Source organism: Geospiza fortis, unplaced genomic scaffold (genome assembly GCF_000277835.1).
Source record: "Geospiza fortis unplaced genomic scaffold, GeoFor_1.0 scaffold909, whole genome shotgun sequence".
In the NCBI taxonomy this organism is placed as follows: domain Eukaryota; kingdom Metazoa; phylum Chordata; class Aves; order Passeriformes; family Thraupidae; genus Geospiza; species Geospiza fortis.
This window is the reverse complement of record NW_005054520.1, coordinates 59,110-77,969: the sequence shown is the minus strand read 5'-3', so window position 1 is coordinate 77,969 and position 18,860 is coordinate 59,110. Positions and strand designations below refer to the sequence as shown.

General features: G+C 45.2%; 1 protein-coding gene across 1 annotated transcript in view; it reads right to left on the bottom strand.

Annotated features, from left to right (window-relative positions):
- ANKRD17 (ankyrin repeat domain 17) overlaps positions 1-11,103 on the bottom strand; it is a 35,308-nt gene extending 24,205 nt beyond the window's left edge. The window contains exons 1-12 of the mRNA XM_031063647.1: positions 11,033-11,103; positions 10,770-10,939; positions 10,034-10,190; positions 8,614-8,761; positions 8,201-8,348; positions 6,878-7,111; positions 5,853-5,947; positions 2,652-2,889; positions 2,317-2,508; positions 1,874-1,983; positions 1,084-1,171; positions 401-528 (exon numbers count right to left, since the gene is read on the bottom strand). Of these exons, the coding sequence (XP_030919507.1) occupies positions 401-528; positions 1,084-1,171; positions 1,874-1,983; positions 2,317-2,508; positions 2,652-2,889; positions 5,853-5,947; positions 6,878-7,111; positions 8,201-8,348; positions 8,614-8,761; positions 10,034-10,190; positions 10,770-10,939; positions 11,033-11,103 (1,779 nt within the window). The remainder of the gene's footprint in view (positions 1-400; positions 529-1,083; positions 1,172-1,873; positions 1,984-2,316; positions 2,509-2,651; positions 2,890-5,852; positions 5,948-6,877; positions 7,112-8,200; positions 8,349-8,613; positions 8,762-10,033; positions 10,191-10,769; positions 10,940-11,032) is intronic.
- Between the last annotated feature and the right edge of the window lie 7,757 nt (positions 11,104-18,860).

Below are 18,860 nucleotides of genomic sequence, written 5' to 3'. Positions count from 1 at the left end.
AGTTAGAGCAGAGCATCATGAAAACAGCACTGCAGCATTTTGGGACACACAACACACTACCTATGGGACTGCTTTCTGCTCTAATAAATACTCCATCTCCACAAGCTCACATCTAAGGTTACAGGCTTGATGAAGTATTACAAAAAAATTAAATAAATAATAATTTAAAATTCTTTCCCCTTCCACAATCAGCACTTGACAACTGGAAGGCAGTCTTTACACTCATGATGATCAAGAGACCTGCACTAACTCCAACAACACGTACACGAGCAGAACATCTGCTTGTGCAAACTTCCATTTAAATCATCACAGGCTGGGTGAGTTGTAGGGAACACAAAAGGACAAAATCCAGCGGGGTATCCTGAGTTTCAGAGGAAAATGGGTCAGGTGAGGGACAAACCTTGAGTCTGTGTGTGGGATCAGCACCATGAGCGAGCAGTAGCTCCACCACTGCCAAGTGACCTCCAGCACAGGCCAGCGACAGCACTGTGTGATCGTTGTTCGCTGTGGTCCTGTTCACGTTTGCTCCTGCACAAACACAAGGGCAAACATCAGCTGAAACTGACTTCAACAGGTAGCACCTCTATCAAATGTAACACAATTAACCGCTCTGCAATCTACACAGGGAAAACTCCATCCTGCCAGATGTCCTACTCCGTACAAGGTAGGGACAAGAAAACTCATGACAATCAGCCCAGGAGAAGGAAAATGGAAATTCCTGGTTTGTATGAAAACATCAAACAAACTATAGTCAAACTCTGGAAACCAAAAGGGACTTGTAGTTCAACTGCCAAATACAGTGCTCCAAAGCTGCACCATGGAGCATGGAGACCCCAGGGATCCCTATTACTGCTGCTTTTACTAGGAATTACAGACTGAAATACACTATTTTTACAACTACATGCAGTTCCACTAATGTCAGCAGAAACCACAGGTAATCATTACATGCCTAGTTGGAGAATCAATTGCCTACTGGAACTAGGATATTTAAAACAAATCCAAGGAAGTTACACTAGCTCTGACATGTTCTTAACTTGAAGTATTTCTAATGTCAGGAAAACCCAAACCATTCCACACTCTTACCTTTGCTAATCAAGAACTGAACAGTGCAAACATGACCTGCCCTGGCAGCTTTCATGAGAGGGGTTCTTCCACCTTCTGATTCATGCTCCTAGAGCAGATAAAAAAAGGCTTCAAAATCCAAAGTGGCATGTGAAAGAAGGCAAGCCGGCCTCCTGAGTTTTTGAATGGAAAGATGCTAGACATGGAACATCCTTCTCTACTGTTTCACACACTTAGCCATAAACATTCAGCTAATGTTTGAACTGAGGGTATCTTGAATGCAGGTGAACCATTCACCACCTGTCTCTGCACAGATGGGACTCCTGGACAAAAATCATTCAAGGCACACGAGGGGGATTTTAGTTAAACAGGACATCTTCTGACATGCTTAACATCACTTTTTGATAACACACTGGTGTACTGAAAAGGAAAAACCAGTTTACCTCCATCATCTTAATTCCATTACAGCACACCAAACAGACTGTCAACTATCTGATGCATGAGGAATAGAACAGATTTGCAGCTACAAGGACTAACCCAGAATCAACTCAACAATTTGAAGCTGAGTACCATGTCAAAAGAATCAAATTCCCTATTTTCCTGTCCAGGCAACCTTGAATGGCTTGGAAATGCGTTAGACATCAATCACCAGAGGACTGTAACTGACCTCTGCACTTTAGGGTAATCTAACAGCCCAAAATACATTAAAGAAGGTGTAAATTTTCATCAATGAACACAGAAACAGGAAGAATATCAGATGCTGATAATTTTTTATCCTACTGACATTTTTTAAGGAAGGTAAATGACTTACCAGATCTGCACCTGCTTGAAGTAAGACATCTGCTACATCAGTGTGGCCATTCTCACAGGCGTACGTCAGTGCCGTGTCACCTGTTGCTGTTGTTGCATGCACATTAGCCCCTGAAACACAAAGGACAAAACACTGTAAGCTTTATGATGGGCATTACAGAAAACATACAAGCCTCCACAATCTTTACAGGATCAAACAGCAAATGAAGCTTCCCCTTTCCAATCCAGCATCTATTAAACTGATAACCTGATTGTACTCTAAGAGGAATAAAAACAAACTGCAAGTTAGCTCCAAACAAGTTTACATCAACTCAATCTTCAAAAGCTAAATTAAGAGTCCAACCAGTAAATTACTTCAGGCTTCAAAGATCTTCACAGTCAAGTTCAAGAAGCTTTCTCTTTAGATTAAGCCTTTACAAAAACATTAACGAAATTACTCCATACCCGCAGCTAGTAAATATTTGACCAGCTCCAAATGCCCCTCTTGAGCAGCCTCCATCAAAGGTGTGGAACAGCCGAGTTCTATGTCAGCTCCTGCTTTAATGAGAAAATCGGCCACCTCCAGAAACCCTCCGCAGCAAGCCAGAGTTAATGCTGTTTCCTGCGTCTCCTCTGTCTGAGCGTTGATGTTTGCTCCTGCAAACAACACAAAACACCGGTTACAGAGGGCAGGATCAGCACACAAACCACCTCCACATGCACAAGGCATCTTATAACCAAAGAAAACAAAAATCACAGCAGCTCAGAGCTTCTTCCCCAGCCTGCTGAGCAGCAGTTACCTTGCCCAAGCAACAGTGCCACCATCTCCTCGTGGCCTTCCCGAGCTGCCTCCATCAGCGGCGTGTATCCCTCATCATTGACCTCTTCCAAGTTAGCTCCACGTTCAATCAGCAGAGCTGCCAGCTCCACGTGCCCGCCACAGGCTGCCAGGGTCAGTGGGGACTCGAAGGAGTCCGCAGGCATGTTCACCTGAGCTCCGCTGTCCAGGAGTAACCTTGCCACTTCCACGTGGCCATCCTGGAAAGACAAAAAAAAAAAAAAAAAAAAAAAAAAAAATCAGAAGACTGACCAAATGGAAAAACTGCTTTTCTCCATGGTTTTGCCACAGACTCAAATTCCCTCAAAATACACAAAAAGCCATGAGGGAGTAAAATGAGTCCAAAAATATAATGAATAGTTTTTCTGAATATTTTCCCTAAGCATTTGGATAAAGCATAAGGTCTCCTACTGAACAAGCACCTATAGAAATGCTGAGCACATTTTACTAAATATGTGCTGTGAACCTCATTATCAGACCTCTCTGTCAGTGGTGTAAGCAACAAGCTGGACAACTTTGTATCAGACTCCAGTTCAGGGGTTTGGGATCAACTTCCTTGGGGCAGGGGGGAACTCCAAAATAAAGCCCAGAAAGTCAAGAGGGAGCTCACGACTATTTTAGAAGCTTGTCTCCTCCACAAGAACAATAGTGAGATTCTTTTTCTTCCTCCCTTCCTTAAGAAGCAGCTATGCACACCGACCTGGCTTGCCTCATGGCCCCTGCAAAACTATTTCACTGCTCAATTTAACAGCAGACTTAAGACTTACTTCATCCTTCCAAGTGAAAAGTCAAAATGAGACCACTTGTCAGGGGTTCCTTACACATCCCAGGAGGCACCTACCCAAGCAACAGCTTTCCCTTGGCAGCATTCTGGCAGGGTTTTCCAGACACCGTGATCATGCTCCACTGTGATCAAACCCCTTCTACCAAAAGGCAGCTCTTAAATTTGCTTTCTTCCTTGCAAAATACTTCAGCACAGGATCTCCATCACATTTTCAGTATTCCATAAAGTCAGGAACTATTTGAAGTGGCTTTTCAGCTCCATGTTTACACTGGAGGCCTGACAGTGACACATCCAATTGCCATTCCACTCTGCTTTGTTCAGACAGAAGCAGAGCCTGGCTGGGTCGCTGTGCTCCAACAACAGCAAGAAGTCTCCAAGCTGGTTTTCTCCATGAGGAGATGGCCACCATTCCAGCTTGGAGGAACCAAAATCTGACAAACAAAACATTGGAGGGCTGCAGCAAATAAACAGCCGCTCACCAGGAACACAAGGCATTCCCAAGGTTGTCACTGAATGAGGTAAGTACACCTTGATCTCAGATTAATTCCTAAGAGGCAGCAAATCTCATCCACAGCCATCCTTGCCAAGCTGGAAACCACAACTCCAAAAAGCTCTTTTCCAGACAAAACACCAAACTGCATCTGACATTTTTCCGCTTCATTTTCTCAAGTGTTTCATACCTTATTCTGATATCCAGGGAGCAAAGCACGGCTTCCTCTCGGAAAAATATCTAGGACATTAACTAGGACATATTCACCTTTTACATGAAATGACAGTACTATTTTAGGGAAAAACTCCAAGCCTCCATAAAGAATCTTTCCTCAGGGAAATGCAGAGACGGTGCCTCATCCATCAGGCTCTGGCAAGACAGCTACCTGCTCACCCCTGCTCCATGCTGAGGATGGCACGACACAGCACCCAGGCTTGCTTCAAAGCTTCCTATGTGGGCCAAGCAGCCTGCAGGAGAACTGCTGGAGCCCCACCACACAAGGGAACTGGATCCATGCTTTAATAAACCCTGCAGTGGGGTGGGCCTGCTGAGCTCTCCTACAACAGCCAGGAAAAGCCTTCCAACTGCTAAGGGATCAGGAAAAGTCACCTGAGCAACCTTCACAAGAGCACCAGCTGCATTTTTAAGCTGAAGTTCTGTGGGCAGCAGTCCTTCAGTGAGAGGAAACACCAACTAGATCACCCTGCTTTTTGCTCCCACGAGGCAAGTGCCACTGTCCAACTCCTCCTGTGCATTAAATCAGTATTAACTGCTGTCTGAAAAAACTCTCAGGCACAAGTCTTCCTGAATCCACAAGGCTGCAGAAGGGTTTAAACCTGCACTGGCTATGCCACAGACAGACAATTCTGTGAGCACACATTCAAGCTCAAAGCTGTTCCAGAGAAGGAAGTTTTCTTGTGCCACTGAAGAGCAGTAACTGTTTCTGCACAAAGAACATGCTGAGATGGAAGTCCTTGCTCTGCTTCATTTCACACTGCAAGGTTTTTAAATACTGCTAGACAAAGCTGCTCCTTCTCTCGTCAGCTGAGCTGAAGGTATGAGACTGAACTATCTGCCAGTTCTGAGCACCAGCGTGGAACTGCCTCCCTAGGAACAGCTTCCTGCAGGAATAAGGGAGAAGAATTTTTTCCTACTGCTCAGTAATTTTTTAACAAAAATTAGGTCTTAACATCTCTGTGGGTCGGATGGAAATTTTTTCGTCTACTAGAAGAGTTAAAAGGGCAGAAGAGAATGACAAGGAAAGGAAGGCTTGATCCATAGATTCACCACAAAAGCATCCTGATGAGAAGGCAACTGCAACATTAAACAAGGTCATTTTACCATCAACTCCCAGGAACTGCCTGCAAGGCCATGGCCAAGGATATTCATGTGGTTGCTCTAGTAAGATTTCAGGGTGAGATAAAGGACAGCTCGAGTTCTGTTTACCTACGTGACTTTCTTTGGAACAACTTTCAAGAACTGTAATGGTTTCTGTTAATCATTCCCCCATCTGAAACCATTAACTTCTTTCAGCAGACACAACTGGCTGATTTAGAACCACTGCAGTTGTTTCAGGGAAGGGCAGACTAAACAGGGATTTATTGCTCTCCTCTACAGCCACGAGTTCATAGTGTGACATTACACAAGTCTAATAATGCCATGAAAATCCGAACACATGAGGAATCTATTTGGAGAGAAGGATAAAAAGAAAATTTAAGAAAACAATTCTCAGTTTAACAATAAAGTTAACTTCCCATGAAGCAGACAAGAGAACCAAAACATCACAGTTAGATTCTGTACCAGAAGGAAACTCAAAGGAACCGCTTTCTCCATCTTCAGCAAGAAAAGAGAGCCCACAGACCTCACTGTTGGAGCCTTATGTCTCTTACCATGCACGCCTCCATAAGAGCAGTGTGCATCTCATCTGTCTTGTGCTCCTGGTCTGCACCAGCTTCCAGCAGAAACCTCACCATTTCCAGATGGCCTGTGTGGAAAATAGTTAACAGAAGGAAACTGCTTGAGAAAGTGCATTTCAACACTCACAGTGCTCTAAAGCACATAATGAAGGTCATGGATGTCTGTGATACAACATAAAGAGTCCACTCTGGAAAGGTGTGTTTGTATCTCTGCCATCTACATGCACAGCAGCTGGTATCAGTGTAGCTGGTAAAAATATACATGAAAGACTAAGACCAACTTCTACACAGGTGCCACACAAGAACCTCTTGTTACCAACATCAACTACTCCATGATGGCAAGGGCCTAATAAAACATGTCCTAAGTGACTATAACAGCAGCTGCTGGGCTGTAGGAACAGATTTTGCCTCTTAATTAAACATCTTCATCCCTTTCTGGGGTGCTGCAATTTTGCTTTAAGGGAGGAAACAAAGGCCTGTTGTCCTCAGCACTGACACCTAAAAGGCAAGGTCCTAAACCTTCCATGATTTGCCAGTGCCAGTCCTTTAAAATGAAATATTTGCTGTATTTAAGCAGAGGTACCTGGCATAAAACAGGTGTAATACAGAAAGTTTAGCTTACTTTTTCTGTAATCTAACACATTAGCTCCTTGTCTCTTCATTTGTTTAACAGAGCATCTTCTAAATAATCATACCTCAGACCAAAGTTTTAGATCCTGATACTCAGACTCTGCACACAGATGATTTTGCACATGGCACGGGCGTGCTGTGTGGTATCACAGCCCGGACAAGAGCAGCACAGTGTGTGCTCACACCCTTTCAATTCCCCAGGTGGTGGGCAGCAAGGCTGAGGGAATCCACACTGGCCCTGAGTAGTATCACAGCCAGGACAAGAGCAGCACAGGGTCTGCTCACACCTTTGAATTCCTCTGGCCATGGGCAGCAACGCTGAAGGACTCCTCGCTGTCCCTGACTCCTGTGCCCACTCTGTACAGTACCTTTGTAGCAGGCCAGCGTCAGGGCGCTCTCCTTGAACTCGTTGGAGTGCGTGTTGATGCCCGCCCCGTTCTCCAGCAGCACCCTGGCCACCTCCACGTGCCCGGCGCTGCCCGCCTCCATCAGCGGCGTGTGGCCGTTCTCGTTGTGCTCCTCGATGCTGGCGCCCGACTCCAGCAGCACCTTCACCACGTCCACGTAGCCCCCGGCGCAGGCGTACGTCAGAGCTGTGTTGCCTTGGGCCAGAGAGAACAGGGGTTGGGAACACAACCTGATGGCCTTCCTCCACCCAGAACTTCACCTGGTGCTCCATTCCATCCCTTCTAGCTGGATACCTGATGGAACAGGGCTTTTCACACTACAGATGAACAACTACAGGGAGGGGGAAATCAGCAGTGGCACCAAGCAGCTCGGTGCTGACAGACTGAGTGTCTGACCTCCTTGTGCCTGCACTGATGCACTTCTCTTCCCATCTCTAGCCCAGTCACAAACCCCCATCCATTTTCCTGTTAATCAGCAGGAGTACACAATGCTGTAAAATGAAAGCTCAAAACCAGGAGTAGAGTTAACTGCTGCTTCTAAATCAGGTCTTAAACACCTGCAAGGGGCTGGTTCCAAAATGTTCCCAGTCTTTACAAGGAGAGGAAAAAAAACTACGGTGGAAAAAATACAAAAACATGGATCTGGACACAACAGCCAAAGAATCTGCCTCTGTGAAAGACACCTTGAAAAATGTTACAGGTCAAGGCCATATTACCACTGAGAAAACTGCTTCACTGAAAAAAAAATTAAAAAATAAATAAGGTGTCTTCTGGTATCCCCGTCTCCCCCTCACTCAGGGTCAGCTCTCTATTCATCAGGTACTGCTGACTACACACCAGTTCTCCACTTCCAGGTTACAAAAACTTACAAGATTTCCCAATCTGGTCACTTCAACACAAATCACTAGCAAATTACCACGGGAAGAGTGGAAGGGGAGGCCCTCTTCTCACTTTTCCCCTTGGGTTTCCTGACCTGCCACCAAATAACTTTTCCACATACACACAAATTTACCAAACTGTGCTTAAAATGCGACAACAAATCTTAGGTACTCAAACACCTTCCAGTTACTAACTGACCTTATCCACCTTTCTATGTCTCCCTAATACTTGATCTGCATCCAACAATACTTCAGAGTTCCACTTAGAAAAGAGAATTTAAACGGCAAAACCACAAGGAAGCATTCTGCCTAGCTGGGCTGAGAGCCACGGCTCCCGAACTTCCACACCAAGTTGCCTGCACAGAGCAAATCCCAGCTCTGCAGTGGCTCCCAAGAGCCCCTTTACCTGTGGATGACTGTGCGTTCACATCAGCACCGTGAGCTAGCAGCAGCTTGACAATTTTGACGTGCCCACCATTGGCAGCAGCCATCAGAGGTGTGATGTCTCCCTTGATTCCCCGGTCCTCCACATTGGCATGCATTGCCAGGAGAACCTGCCAAGAGACACCGATCAACAACACTGAGGGACAAACCCTGCCCCTCCACTGCCAACCCCCACCTTCACCCCAGTGCTGGGTGAGCAATCCTGGCACAAAACAGGCACCAGAATGCATCAGCAACATTTAGTGTATGTGTGAGACTCATCTGCCATTTCTCACTACCTGAACACCCCCTTCCAGGCGCACAAAATGCTAATAGATTGATTTAACATCTCTCTATGTACAACACACACATGGTACAAACAGCCAGGAAACCAACCTGTGCAAGCTCATAATACCCTGCTGAGCAGGCCAAGCAAAGGAGGCTTTCCCCTTCCTCTGTGTGCTCGTTCACACTGCGGCCTTCAATGAGCAGCTTCCGCACAGCATTCACGTCTCCTTCGGAACAGGCCTCGGCCAGGCTGCGGCTAACAAGGGAAAAGCATTCAGAGTGGAAAGGGACTCTGCCTCAGCTCCAGTGTGCCATGAGGACACATCAGCAAAAAAGGAAACACAGCTAAAAGCGCGCCAACTGCTAATAAAAGAAGTGCCAGTTTTACACTTGAGGTTTCCCAGCTAACTTGGCTGAAAATTAAGTCATGTCCATATCCACTCCTGCTATTAATTTTTAACAGAAGTTTACAAGAGAAATAGATGCAGGATGTCCCAGGACCAGAGGACATGGAAATCAGCTGTCAATATTGAGAAAACTTTATTTGTTCAGCACTGTAACTATTAATTAAACTAAAACAAATCACCAACATCAGTGTTCTCCTGTAGGAAACTGAACCACTTCCCTTCTCTCCTGTGCTGAAAATACCAGGGTCTTGTAACCAGACATAATTGTAATACATAGAGAATCAGTTCTGAAATATGTCCCTTCACTACATGTTGACCTTTTTTTTAATTTCCAAGAACCTCTGTTTTTATAACAACTTTGGCAACTATCACGATTCCCAAGAAAGAGGTGCAGAGGAGAAGAGGGGATGCAGACAGAACAGAAGCAGACATAACCCAAAATTATACTGCTCTTCAAGCTGTTCCTACAGCAAGAAATCTTTCTTTCGAGTTATTCCGTATAGAAGGAACAAACTTCTGACTAGCACAGCACCCTTGGTTGTCCCTACTAACACTGAAGCCTTATGGCAGCCTGGAAAGAAACATCCTTCTTCTTTCCCTCCTGAATAACCCAGTGGAAAAAATTGCAGATGTAAAGCCACCAAATCCAGTACAAGAGCTGCAACCCCCTGGCTGAGGCGACACTGACCACTGTGGAGCTCCAATCCCTAAAGGCTGTTTTCCTTCCTCAATTAAAAAGGCACTCTGAAATCCCCTAAAACATTTTTTTAATCTGAAATCTTGTTTCATGCTATCACTGAACGACCCATGTGGGGATTTACAACTCTGGAACAGTTCTAAGGCCCATACCATTGAAGAGCTTAGAAATGTTTCTACAGCTGGTCATGATAAACTCCTTGGAATTTCATTCCGTAATTCTGAGCAGCATGAATTGCTTCACTCCCTACTGCAAGACCTGCCAGTCCACAAATATTTAAGCAGGAGAAGCAAAGGTGATAACTTGGCACCAACTCCACCTGAGTAAGAGTTTCATCATGCCCTCAGTGCAAGTGCTAGAACAAGAAAAACCGCTTCTAGAGGGAGCAAAGGACTGAGAGGCTCCAGGCCCAAGGCTGCCTTACTTGTCTGTCTGTCCTGCGCTGGCCGTGCTCTCGGCTCTCATCCGGGTCAGCGCGGCGGCCGCTTCATCCAAGGCGCAGCTGACGGACGAGGTCAGCCTGCGCAGCACCTCGGGGTCTGCAAACGCCTTCCCATCCGCGGTCGACAGCTTCCCTATGCCTGCCGTGCCCAACCGCAGCCCAGGGGGAAGCGTGCCAGCAAGGAGAGAACACACAAGGTCAAAGCGAGCCTCTGAGAGCTGTCGGCAGCAACGCTCCAAGCACCATCAACTACAGCTTCCAAAACGATGGCCTTAACTGTTCACAACAGTCATTCAAAGCTGCACGTGACTGAAACCCTCCAATCCACAGAAGGAATCAGTTTTCAGCTACTGAAACTATGTAGTATAAGCAACTATGAAAACTTTTCATACAGCAACTACTACAGAATAAAACCTATTGAGCCATTCAGGGTTTGACATAATGGCACACGCCAAAGTCAGGCATCAATTTTGACTGAGGCTTTTAAAATGCCAACATTGGAGAAGTCTGATTGGAAACATCTTCAAGTGAAATTCTGATTTTCCAGACCTTGGAATACTCTAAAATGAACTTGTTTCTCTTCTGCGACACCCTTGCCAAACCCACCCCACTGTGCATTTCACAGCTGTATCCTGCTCCCATGGATTAGCCTTACGCAAGCAATTCCAGTAGGGACTCCTGTAAGGGGGTTAAACCTGTACGGGACACGAGGACTTACCCGCAGCTTCGAGCAAAGCTTCTAATCTCGCCTGGGTTTCAGGATCTACTGTTCTCAGGTCAGCACCATCAGCAGTACTTGACAGCAGCAATTTAGAAGCTGTTTCCAACATAGGGTTTTCGAGATCATCCTGATCCAAGATAAATGATTCCACCTGAAAAGTAACAGACCTGGTTTAAGAATGATATAACTGACCAAAACAGACTAAAACCAGAAAAAACCTAGAGCTGAACTTATTATTTAAGCATTTTATTTTTAAGTACTTTGTTGTCTTCAGGTCTCTCACTTCGGGTCTGATGTCTCCTAATCCAACATCCAAAGAAAAGAACCACATGGACAAGCAACACCTTCCACATAATTATCAATGCCACTATAAAATGACTTTATGTCACAGCATCTTTCTCAAGAAATCATTTTCTCAAACTTGATCTATGGAATATGCAACTGTTTATCTGCCTTTTTTAGAAAACAGATGCTGAGTTGTCTGAATTCTTCTGAAGACTACTCTTCTGTGCTGTCCATCTGTTTTTGCTGTGAAATAGGTAGAAATTTGGAACGAGATGAGTGCTTTAGAGAAGAAAGCCCTAATACTCATTTGTGTTATCCTGCCTGCTAGAGGACAAGTAGTGCAGAGAAGGCACTTCTCTGAGAGTTCCATGAGGTCACTCCACAGCCTGTGAACTAGTCACCCAAACAATTATCAAATAAAAAAGACCAAGTTAAACATCCCCCTACAAAGCTCAACAGCTTCCAAAATTCCCAGTTTCAAAACCCTAATCCCAATCCCAATACAAAATCAGAATCAATTTAAATGCCAGTCTGCCCAACAGAGACATCATATGTGCCACCCCTACAATAATTAAAAACTGCAGTCACCTCTGGATAAAAGCAGCCACTGTCTGCATCTGTTTCCACATGGAATATACCTCGTTGAAACAGAAAATTATTTTATTCTTAAGCTTCATTTGTGTCTCCAAAATTTCAAAGCAGTCCCATGAGCATCACAAGTTCAGATTCCTGCAGATAAATTCCCCCAGAACCCATCTATGTGGGCAGACAAACCAGAAGAGCAAGCAGGTCATCTAAGGACTCCTGGAAGGTCCCTCCAGCCTCCCCCATCCATTCTCTTTTCACAAGCAGGGAGCTCACACCACTTTTGCCTTCTGTCTCCCACTCCACACTTGCAGGACACACTCAGCTTCAACCCAAATCCCTTGTTTGCTAAGGAAGACAGGCTGAGCACTACTTCCCCATTTTCTTCATTTTATCCCTTTAACACCACCATAGAGAAACAAAGCCTCTGGCCAGCTCGTGGCAATACCCAACCACACATCTCAAGGGCACCTCTAAAGGCTCCCTCTGCTCTTTTGCAGCCACTCTCCCCTCCTCCTTCAAATCTGGGAACATCCAGCTGAAAGGGAGGACTTCCAGCTCCAGACCAAAGTGGCTCTGATGCCAAGAGCAGGACAGTCCAGCAGCGCTGCCCATCACTCCTCAGCAGTGTTTTCTCCAGCCATACTCACACGGGCTGCTCTCTGCAGTTTGGCAAACTGGTGAAGGCAGCTCCAAGTTTGCTCCCCAGTCCTAAGGAACCCTGCCTTGCCAGGGTCCTCTGCCCACCACCGCTCTCTGCACCTACACTGAGGTTTCAGGCCTGCTGTGGTTCATCTGAGGACTTGCCATTTGTGTTCTTGCAGAGGACAGGCAGCCTGCTGCGGCAAGCCAGAGGAACCGCTGCACTGCTCAGGAGCCCAGCGACAGCTCTCACCCCTGGAAAGGCAAACTCCAGAGCTGTGCAAGGATTCTTGGCTCACCCAACTCATGCAAAATCCCAACTGCTCAGACTGACTGAAAAAAAACTCCTCCAAGTGAAATAATGAACAGCTGGTCGTGGTTCCTCCTAACACTATGAAATATTTGCTAAGAAGAAAGTCAAAATAAGAAAACTACTCTCCCCCACACACCTCCTCTCCCCAAAATTAGGTCTTTCATGCAGTTTAAGTTTCAAATGGAAAAATCCTCCCATCTTCCTTCCAGCTAAGAATATGTGCATGGTGTGATTAAATAAACAACCCAAGGAGAACAGGGAGAAGCAGAAATCCACCCACAAACAACACAGCACCGAGACTCTCGTGAGAGACCAGCAGAAAACATCCTCACAATAAAGTCTGGGGAATGTTTATACTATGTGCTGTCACTGAAAACATTTCAGAACAGTAACAAGAGATAACTAATTGGAAAAACACTTGACACTATTTTTTAATATTAAACACAGAGTAAAAATCTTTTCTATTGCAAGGTAGAAGAGATCCACCATCCGCCTGCAGCTTGCAGAAGTTCTCATCTCCTCTGCAGTTTCAAAATTGTTATTTACCTACAGGGTTTCATTACAGTCTTGTCTTTTCAGTTTTTCTACACAACACCAAGCACTATACAGGGACAGTGATAAAGACATGGTGTGCCAAAGCAGGGAACAAAACCCTATTTTGGTAGAAAGGAAAACTACTTCTGCTTCTCAGAAAACCCTGCCTTCTCCTCAGAAGCTGCAAATGAAGACAAAGCATTTCCATGTACCAGGTCAAGTAAACAGACATTTCCTTTAAAGGGCTTCAGACGTATTTTATTTCCCTTGACTAAAAAAAGTGTAGAATACCATACAAATGCTCCACCTTACATATCAGAATATTTCATCTGCATGCTCTGTCAGCATTGCTCCAATCCAACAATACTCTGACATAACCCAATTGTTCAGGGCCCCAGCATCAGCCTTTTTACAAGATTTCTCCTACCCTCTCATCCTGCAGTAAGAATCTCATGTTCTGTCCTGGCCCAGCTTTACTTTGCTCAAAACAATTTTTAGTACATTTGATACTTCTACTATCAAAAAGATGCCAGGAGAACAAAACTCCCAGGTTCTGGCTGCTCTCAAACAGGACTCATGTCTGCACACCCTGAAGACAGCCCTGAAACATGCCAGTAAGTTTGTTCTGACTGACAAACACCAAATTCTCAACATGCATTTGAACAAATGCCAGGTTAGGACAGGAAGACAAAGCACACCTGAGTTGCCTTAGCTGGTGTGGCTCTGCCACCACATAGTGCTGAACCAAACAGAGGCAGAATTCAGCTCTTGATCCTAACTCTGACTTCATCCGTCTCTCTCCATCAAGCCACCCACACACAGAACTGCCATCAGCACAGATCCCACTGTGGCCTCCACATCATTTCACACAGATGTAAACTAAGGTCAAACAATCAACTTCCTCTCAGTGTGTCCCTCACAGTAAGAAGACACAACAAAACCCCAAGTAATTACAAACATATAAAAACCCCAAACAAACAAACAAACAAACAAACAACAGCTCTCTAGCATTAAGGACTTGAAGAAAAGCTTTGGGTTATGTACTGATTTCAAATTTGCTGCTTTTAAGGCTAAACATGGATTAGCATCTTACTAATTTTACACCAGGCCAGGGAGGGAGGGAGAAGGGAAAGTACATCCCACCTACAAACAACAGTCTCTTCGCACAGTCTCCTCCTAGGAGGAAGAAATGAAGTACCCAACACCAAGCAGCTCCTCTAGAACCACACCATCAACTAAGGTACCAAGCTAGGCAAAGTCCCAAAATGAGTATACAATGCCTAAATTAACATTGCATGTTTAAACAACAGCAACTCCAACCTTACTCCCAGCAGAAGGACCTGCCACCAGTTCTATTACCTGAGAGCTTTAAAATGAGCTGAGCTCTATCAGAATAAAACCACCTCCCAAACACTCACTTTGGGAACAAGGCAGAAAACACTTGGTTTACCAGCCTCACTGCAAATGCCACAAGCTCAATTTTTCATCCATCTAATCAGTACATGGCTCTGCTCATTTACAGAGCATCTCCAGCATTTGGTTATCACTGAGTTACAGTTTTCCCAAATGACATCTCTGCTGTAAGGACAACCCCGAAGCATTGAGAAAAGGCTGTAAAAAGTAATGTTCTCCTTCCCATCTCAGGTTCCCTGTCTGATTCCAAGAGCCCATTTTGCTGATCCCATTCCCTGCTCCTTCTCCTTCAGGCCATCTTGCATGCACCCAGTGCTGATGTGCTCCTGCCTTCCAGCACTGCCTCAGAGCAAGCTGGGTAAATCCTCTGTAAACTACAGAACTCTGTCTAAACTACAAAAGCTAAAATCACCTCTGTAACGTGCCATGTGGAGGCAGGGCAGCAACGAGTGTCCCAAATGGCACAATTGGGCACTCAGTGTCACTAGCCAGCCCAAAGCCTTACTCAGAAGAACCTGAGTGGCACCTTGGGACAAACACCCAGTGCCATCTCCCTGGAAGCTGCCTTCAGCCATCTGTGAGACAGCAGGGTCTGTTGACAGGCTCAGAGCATCAGTGCAGAGCTCCTGAGGCAGCACCAAGGCAGCAGAGCACTGCAGTGAAGGTCTGGCAGCCAGGCTGCACACAGCAGCTCTGCACGGCAGGGAAACAGCCAGTCAGGCTCACTAACCTAACAGGATTTACTTTTTAAGCTTCAGTGTTTTTAAGCACTGCAATATAAAACAGCAGCACCTGAAACTGCATTTGGATAAACCACACCAGCTCAGACAAGTATTAAAAAACAAAAAAATTCCACCTCTCAGGAAAAAAATCTTTTTGCTTATTTTTGGGGCTGGCCCCTATTTTCCACATACTTCATGTCTCAGCTTTTCTGAGTGAGGACTTTTGTCTTCTATTAGGCAAGGAACAAAATTTAGAACTTGCTAAATTTTTACCTTGGCATTTGGGCCTTTGGTGTTTGACACCCAGAGGATACCAAACAAATCCTAAGAGGACCAGAGCAAGGCCTTTCAGAAGAACCTTAAGGACAAGGAACAGCCAGGGGCCATTACCAGGCAGCAAACTGTACCCCCTAAGACAAACCTTACCTGACACTCCTTTAGGATCAGCTCTTTGTGAGGCACTTACTGCCAGTTAGCAAGCACTTGAACAGCTGATTTTTCCCAGCTCCAAAACTTTTGGAGAGTAGTAGAAGGTTTTTAAAAACAACAACAAATTTAGCAAGAATAGTCAACTCTGTTTGGTGTTGCAAAGCCACCACAACTATGACAGGTCATACTTAGTCCTACTCTGCTGACTTCAGCCCCACTTCTCTGCTTGAAGAGCAAGGAAGTTTCAGATTCTCTCCTTACTCAGCTAAAAATGACTCCCTTCCAATGAGCAGTTTTAATCCTGATTTCCAGGAGGAACTCCTCATGCCTGACCTACACCCACACTGCTTTCCCTGGTGCTCCAGCAACTCCCGTCCAAGATAATCTCAGCTTTCCCTCCAGAACCATTTCGGCTCTCACACCTCCAAGACACTGTACAGAAAAACAATTTATCTATCTATCTATCTATTTATCTATCTACACTTCACACATTACTGAGCATTTCTTGACAGTGTATTTTCCAGTGTTGACTTCAGGACTACACTTCAAGTCTGTTTCACACAGAAATAGTAATGTTTATACTATTACCTTGCAAGGGGAACACACAGAGGAAATAAACCCCATTCCCAGAGCAAGAACAAAGTCCAGCTCTGACTAATAACAGGCTAAGTTCACTTTGCAAGACACTGCTAGGGCTTTTTCATGCCTTGTATCTAACCATTTGATGCACATCAAGAGATTCATGAAGCAGGAGTGAATAAAAACAAGGCAAGGATCATTTGAAATGTGACAAACTGGGCCAAGTACTTCGAGCACCAATTTTTCACTTTGGGATCCAAAACACAATATTTAAATTGGCAACCCAAAACCTCTGCAAATTGCAAGATACAACACCCCATACCACAGCAAGAACTTCATGTTTGCTCTCCCACACCCTGCTACCTTTTAGCCTTCAGAGTATCACCTCTGATGCTTTCAAAATACATGAGCCCATTGCAGTTTCAGGACAGCTTACTGGAAAAAATACTCGGATTTGAAACATCAAGACAGAGAAATTAACTTACACGTGTCTTCAAACACAACAGTGAGAATGGATTTTGACTTTCACAAACTAGCTACTGAGGCAAAGTATAGGGTTCTGCCTTTTCACCTGCGTGTTTTCAGGTAAAACCACCACTAAGTAACACAGGTTTCAAGGCCCTTTGCAGATCTTCACAGCATTAATAATGCATTATAGAAAAAATTCCATCCAAGGCTTTACTGAAGCCAAGGCTCTGGCAGTGCCTGTCATTTCTATGGGTCAAACCCTCAATACCACCCCATTTGGATGACATATCCCTGAAATGTAAGCGATGGTTTTCTGGCTCCTTACACAAAACACCATTTTATTAGATAGAGATCAGCTCCTGGTCACTGCAAGGGAAAGCAGACACGGAAGCCAAGTGCAGCAGATGATCAAGTGCCCACTCCATTTCAGCTCTGCAGATTTTGTGTGTTTTCCTCAGATGTATTTCCTAAGAGGAGCAAGCTGTGTGATTCTCACTTGCCCTACCCTGCTACTACAGCAGCACTGCCAGCACAGACACGTCTGACAGCAGCACCCCTTCCCTGCACGGTGAGGATTGCCCCCCCTGATCTGGGATACACAATTACATCCCTTGTCTTCTCAACGTGCACTGACCCTCCCCAAACCAAAACGCCTCGATCAGCACAAATCCCAAGGCTGGCAGATCTGGAACATCTCAACAGTGTCTTCTTTCATTTTATTCCTTTGACTGTACTCTCCATTTCTCTCGCTGCTGCCACAAAAATGGAAAGGGGAGAGGAGAGGGAGGTGAGAGGAGCAGCCTGCTGCTGAAATGGCATAACACAGTCCTCAGGACTGGCACCAGCCGAGTCTCTGCTGCAGGGACACCTGCATTAGGACTGCAGTGTGCTTCTGATGACGAGACAGGTGCTGAGGTATTCACAGGAAAATTCCCTTCTCTCCTCCGCACGCTGCATTCCCAGCAGCATACACAGCAATAAAAACACAGGGACAGGCATGCTGAACACAGGAGCTATGAGAAGATTGTGAAACTGCAAGGAATAATATTCTTTTTCCATTTCAAACCCTCATTCCAAGCACTTGGCATACTTCCACATGAAGCAAATTCATGCATTAACTGGTATTCAGCTGCAACCGTTCATGCGAGAAAAAATTAATGCCAGTGCAAAAATAGCAACACCTTGTCTCATTATCATTTCAACTTCCCTGCCCAAATTTCACATTTATGTGGGGGGAAAAACACACATTTTAGTCTCTGACATGAATAACAAGATATAAACATCACTATAAAAAAAGCCACTGAAACACATACTCATGCCTCTGAAAGCTGAGCTTCAGACAACACTGTTACATCAACAAAAGCTGCCACATTTTCAATCCAAGCCCTCAACACAAGTTCGCACCTTCACCCTCCTCCCAACCCTCCCTCAACCTGAACTTCTGACAGAACCCCCTTCTTTTGGAGCAGCTTTCAAAGAACTGACCTCAGAAGCAAAGCTTCGACAGTGTATGCATAACTCCTATGTATCACTGGGGATGTGGTGGTCTGCATCAGAGCCACGGACGAACAGCAGCACCTGTAATAAAGGTTCTTCCCATGCCATTGCAGAACCAAAATGGAAACCAATCCCTGCAGAAGACCCAACAGCTGAGGGGTACTAAAGGGACAGCTTGAGCCTATGCAGGCATTTTTTGCCACCCTGAGCAAGTCACCTGTCAAGTCTTCCTCACTGTTACATCTATTTAGCAGAGACAAAGTAAAGGGATCACATAACCCTGAAGAAGGAGATGGTACCACTGAGCTTCCCAGAATCACCCTCATTGCCAAAATCCCCAAACGTCACACCTGAACAACTGCAGCCCCCTAAGACTCTCCCTCAAGTACCTGAGGTAAGCACCACCTAAGCTACTTAACAAATTACTTACAGGGCCACTCAAACCAGAGCTGCCTCACCACAGCCCTGAAAAGCTTAGAGGGGTTACGTTCCCTCTGACGCCCCAGACTGTGCCACAGGCCCGGTAACAAGAGCTACAGCAATAGCATTTTGGAGTTTTCCTGAAGGACAGCTCAAGGACTCTAAACTTCCTTGGATAAGCACATCCTGAGGATCATCACC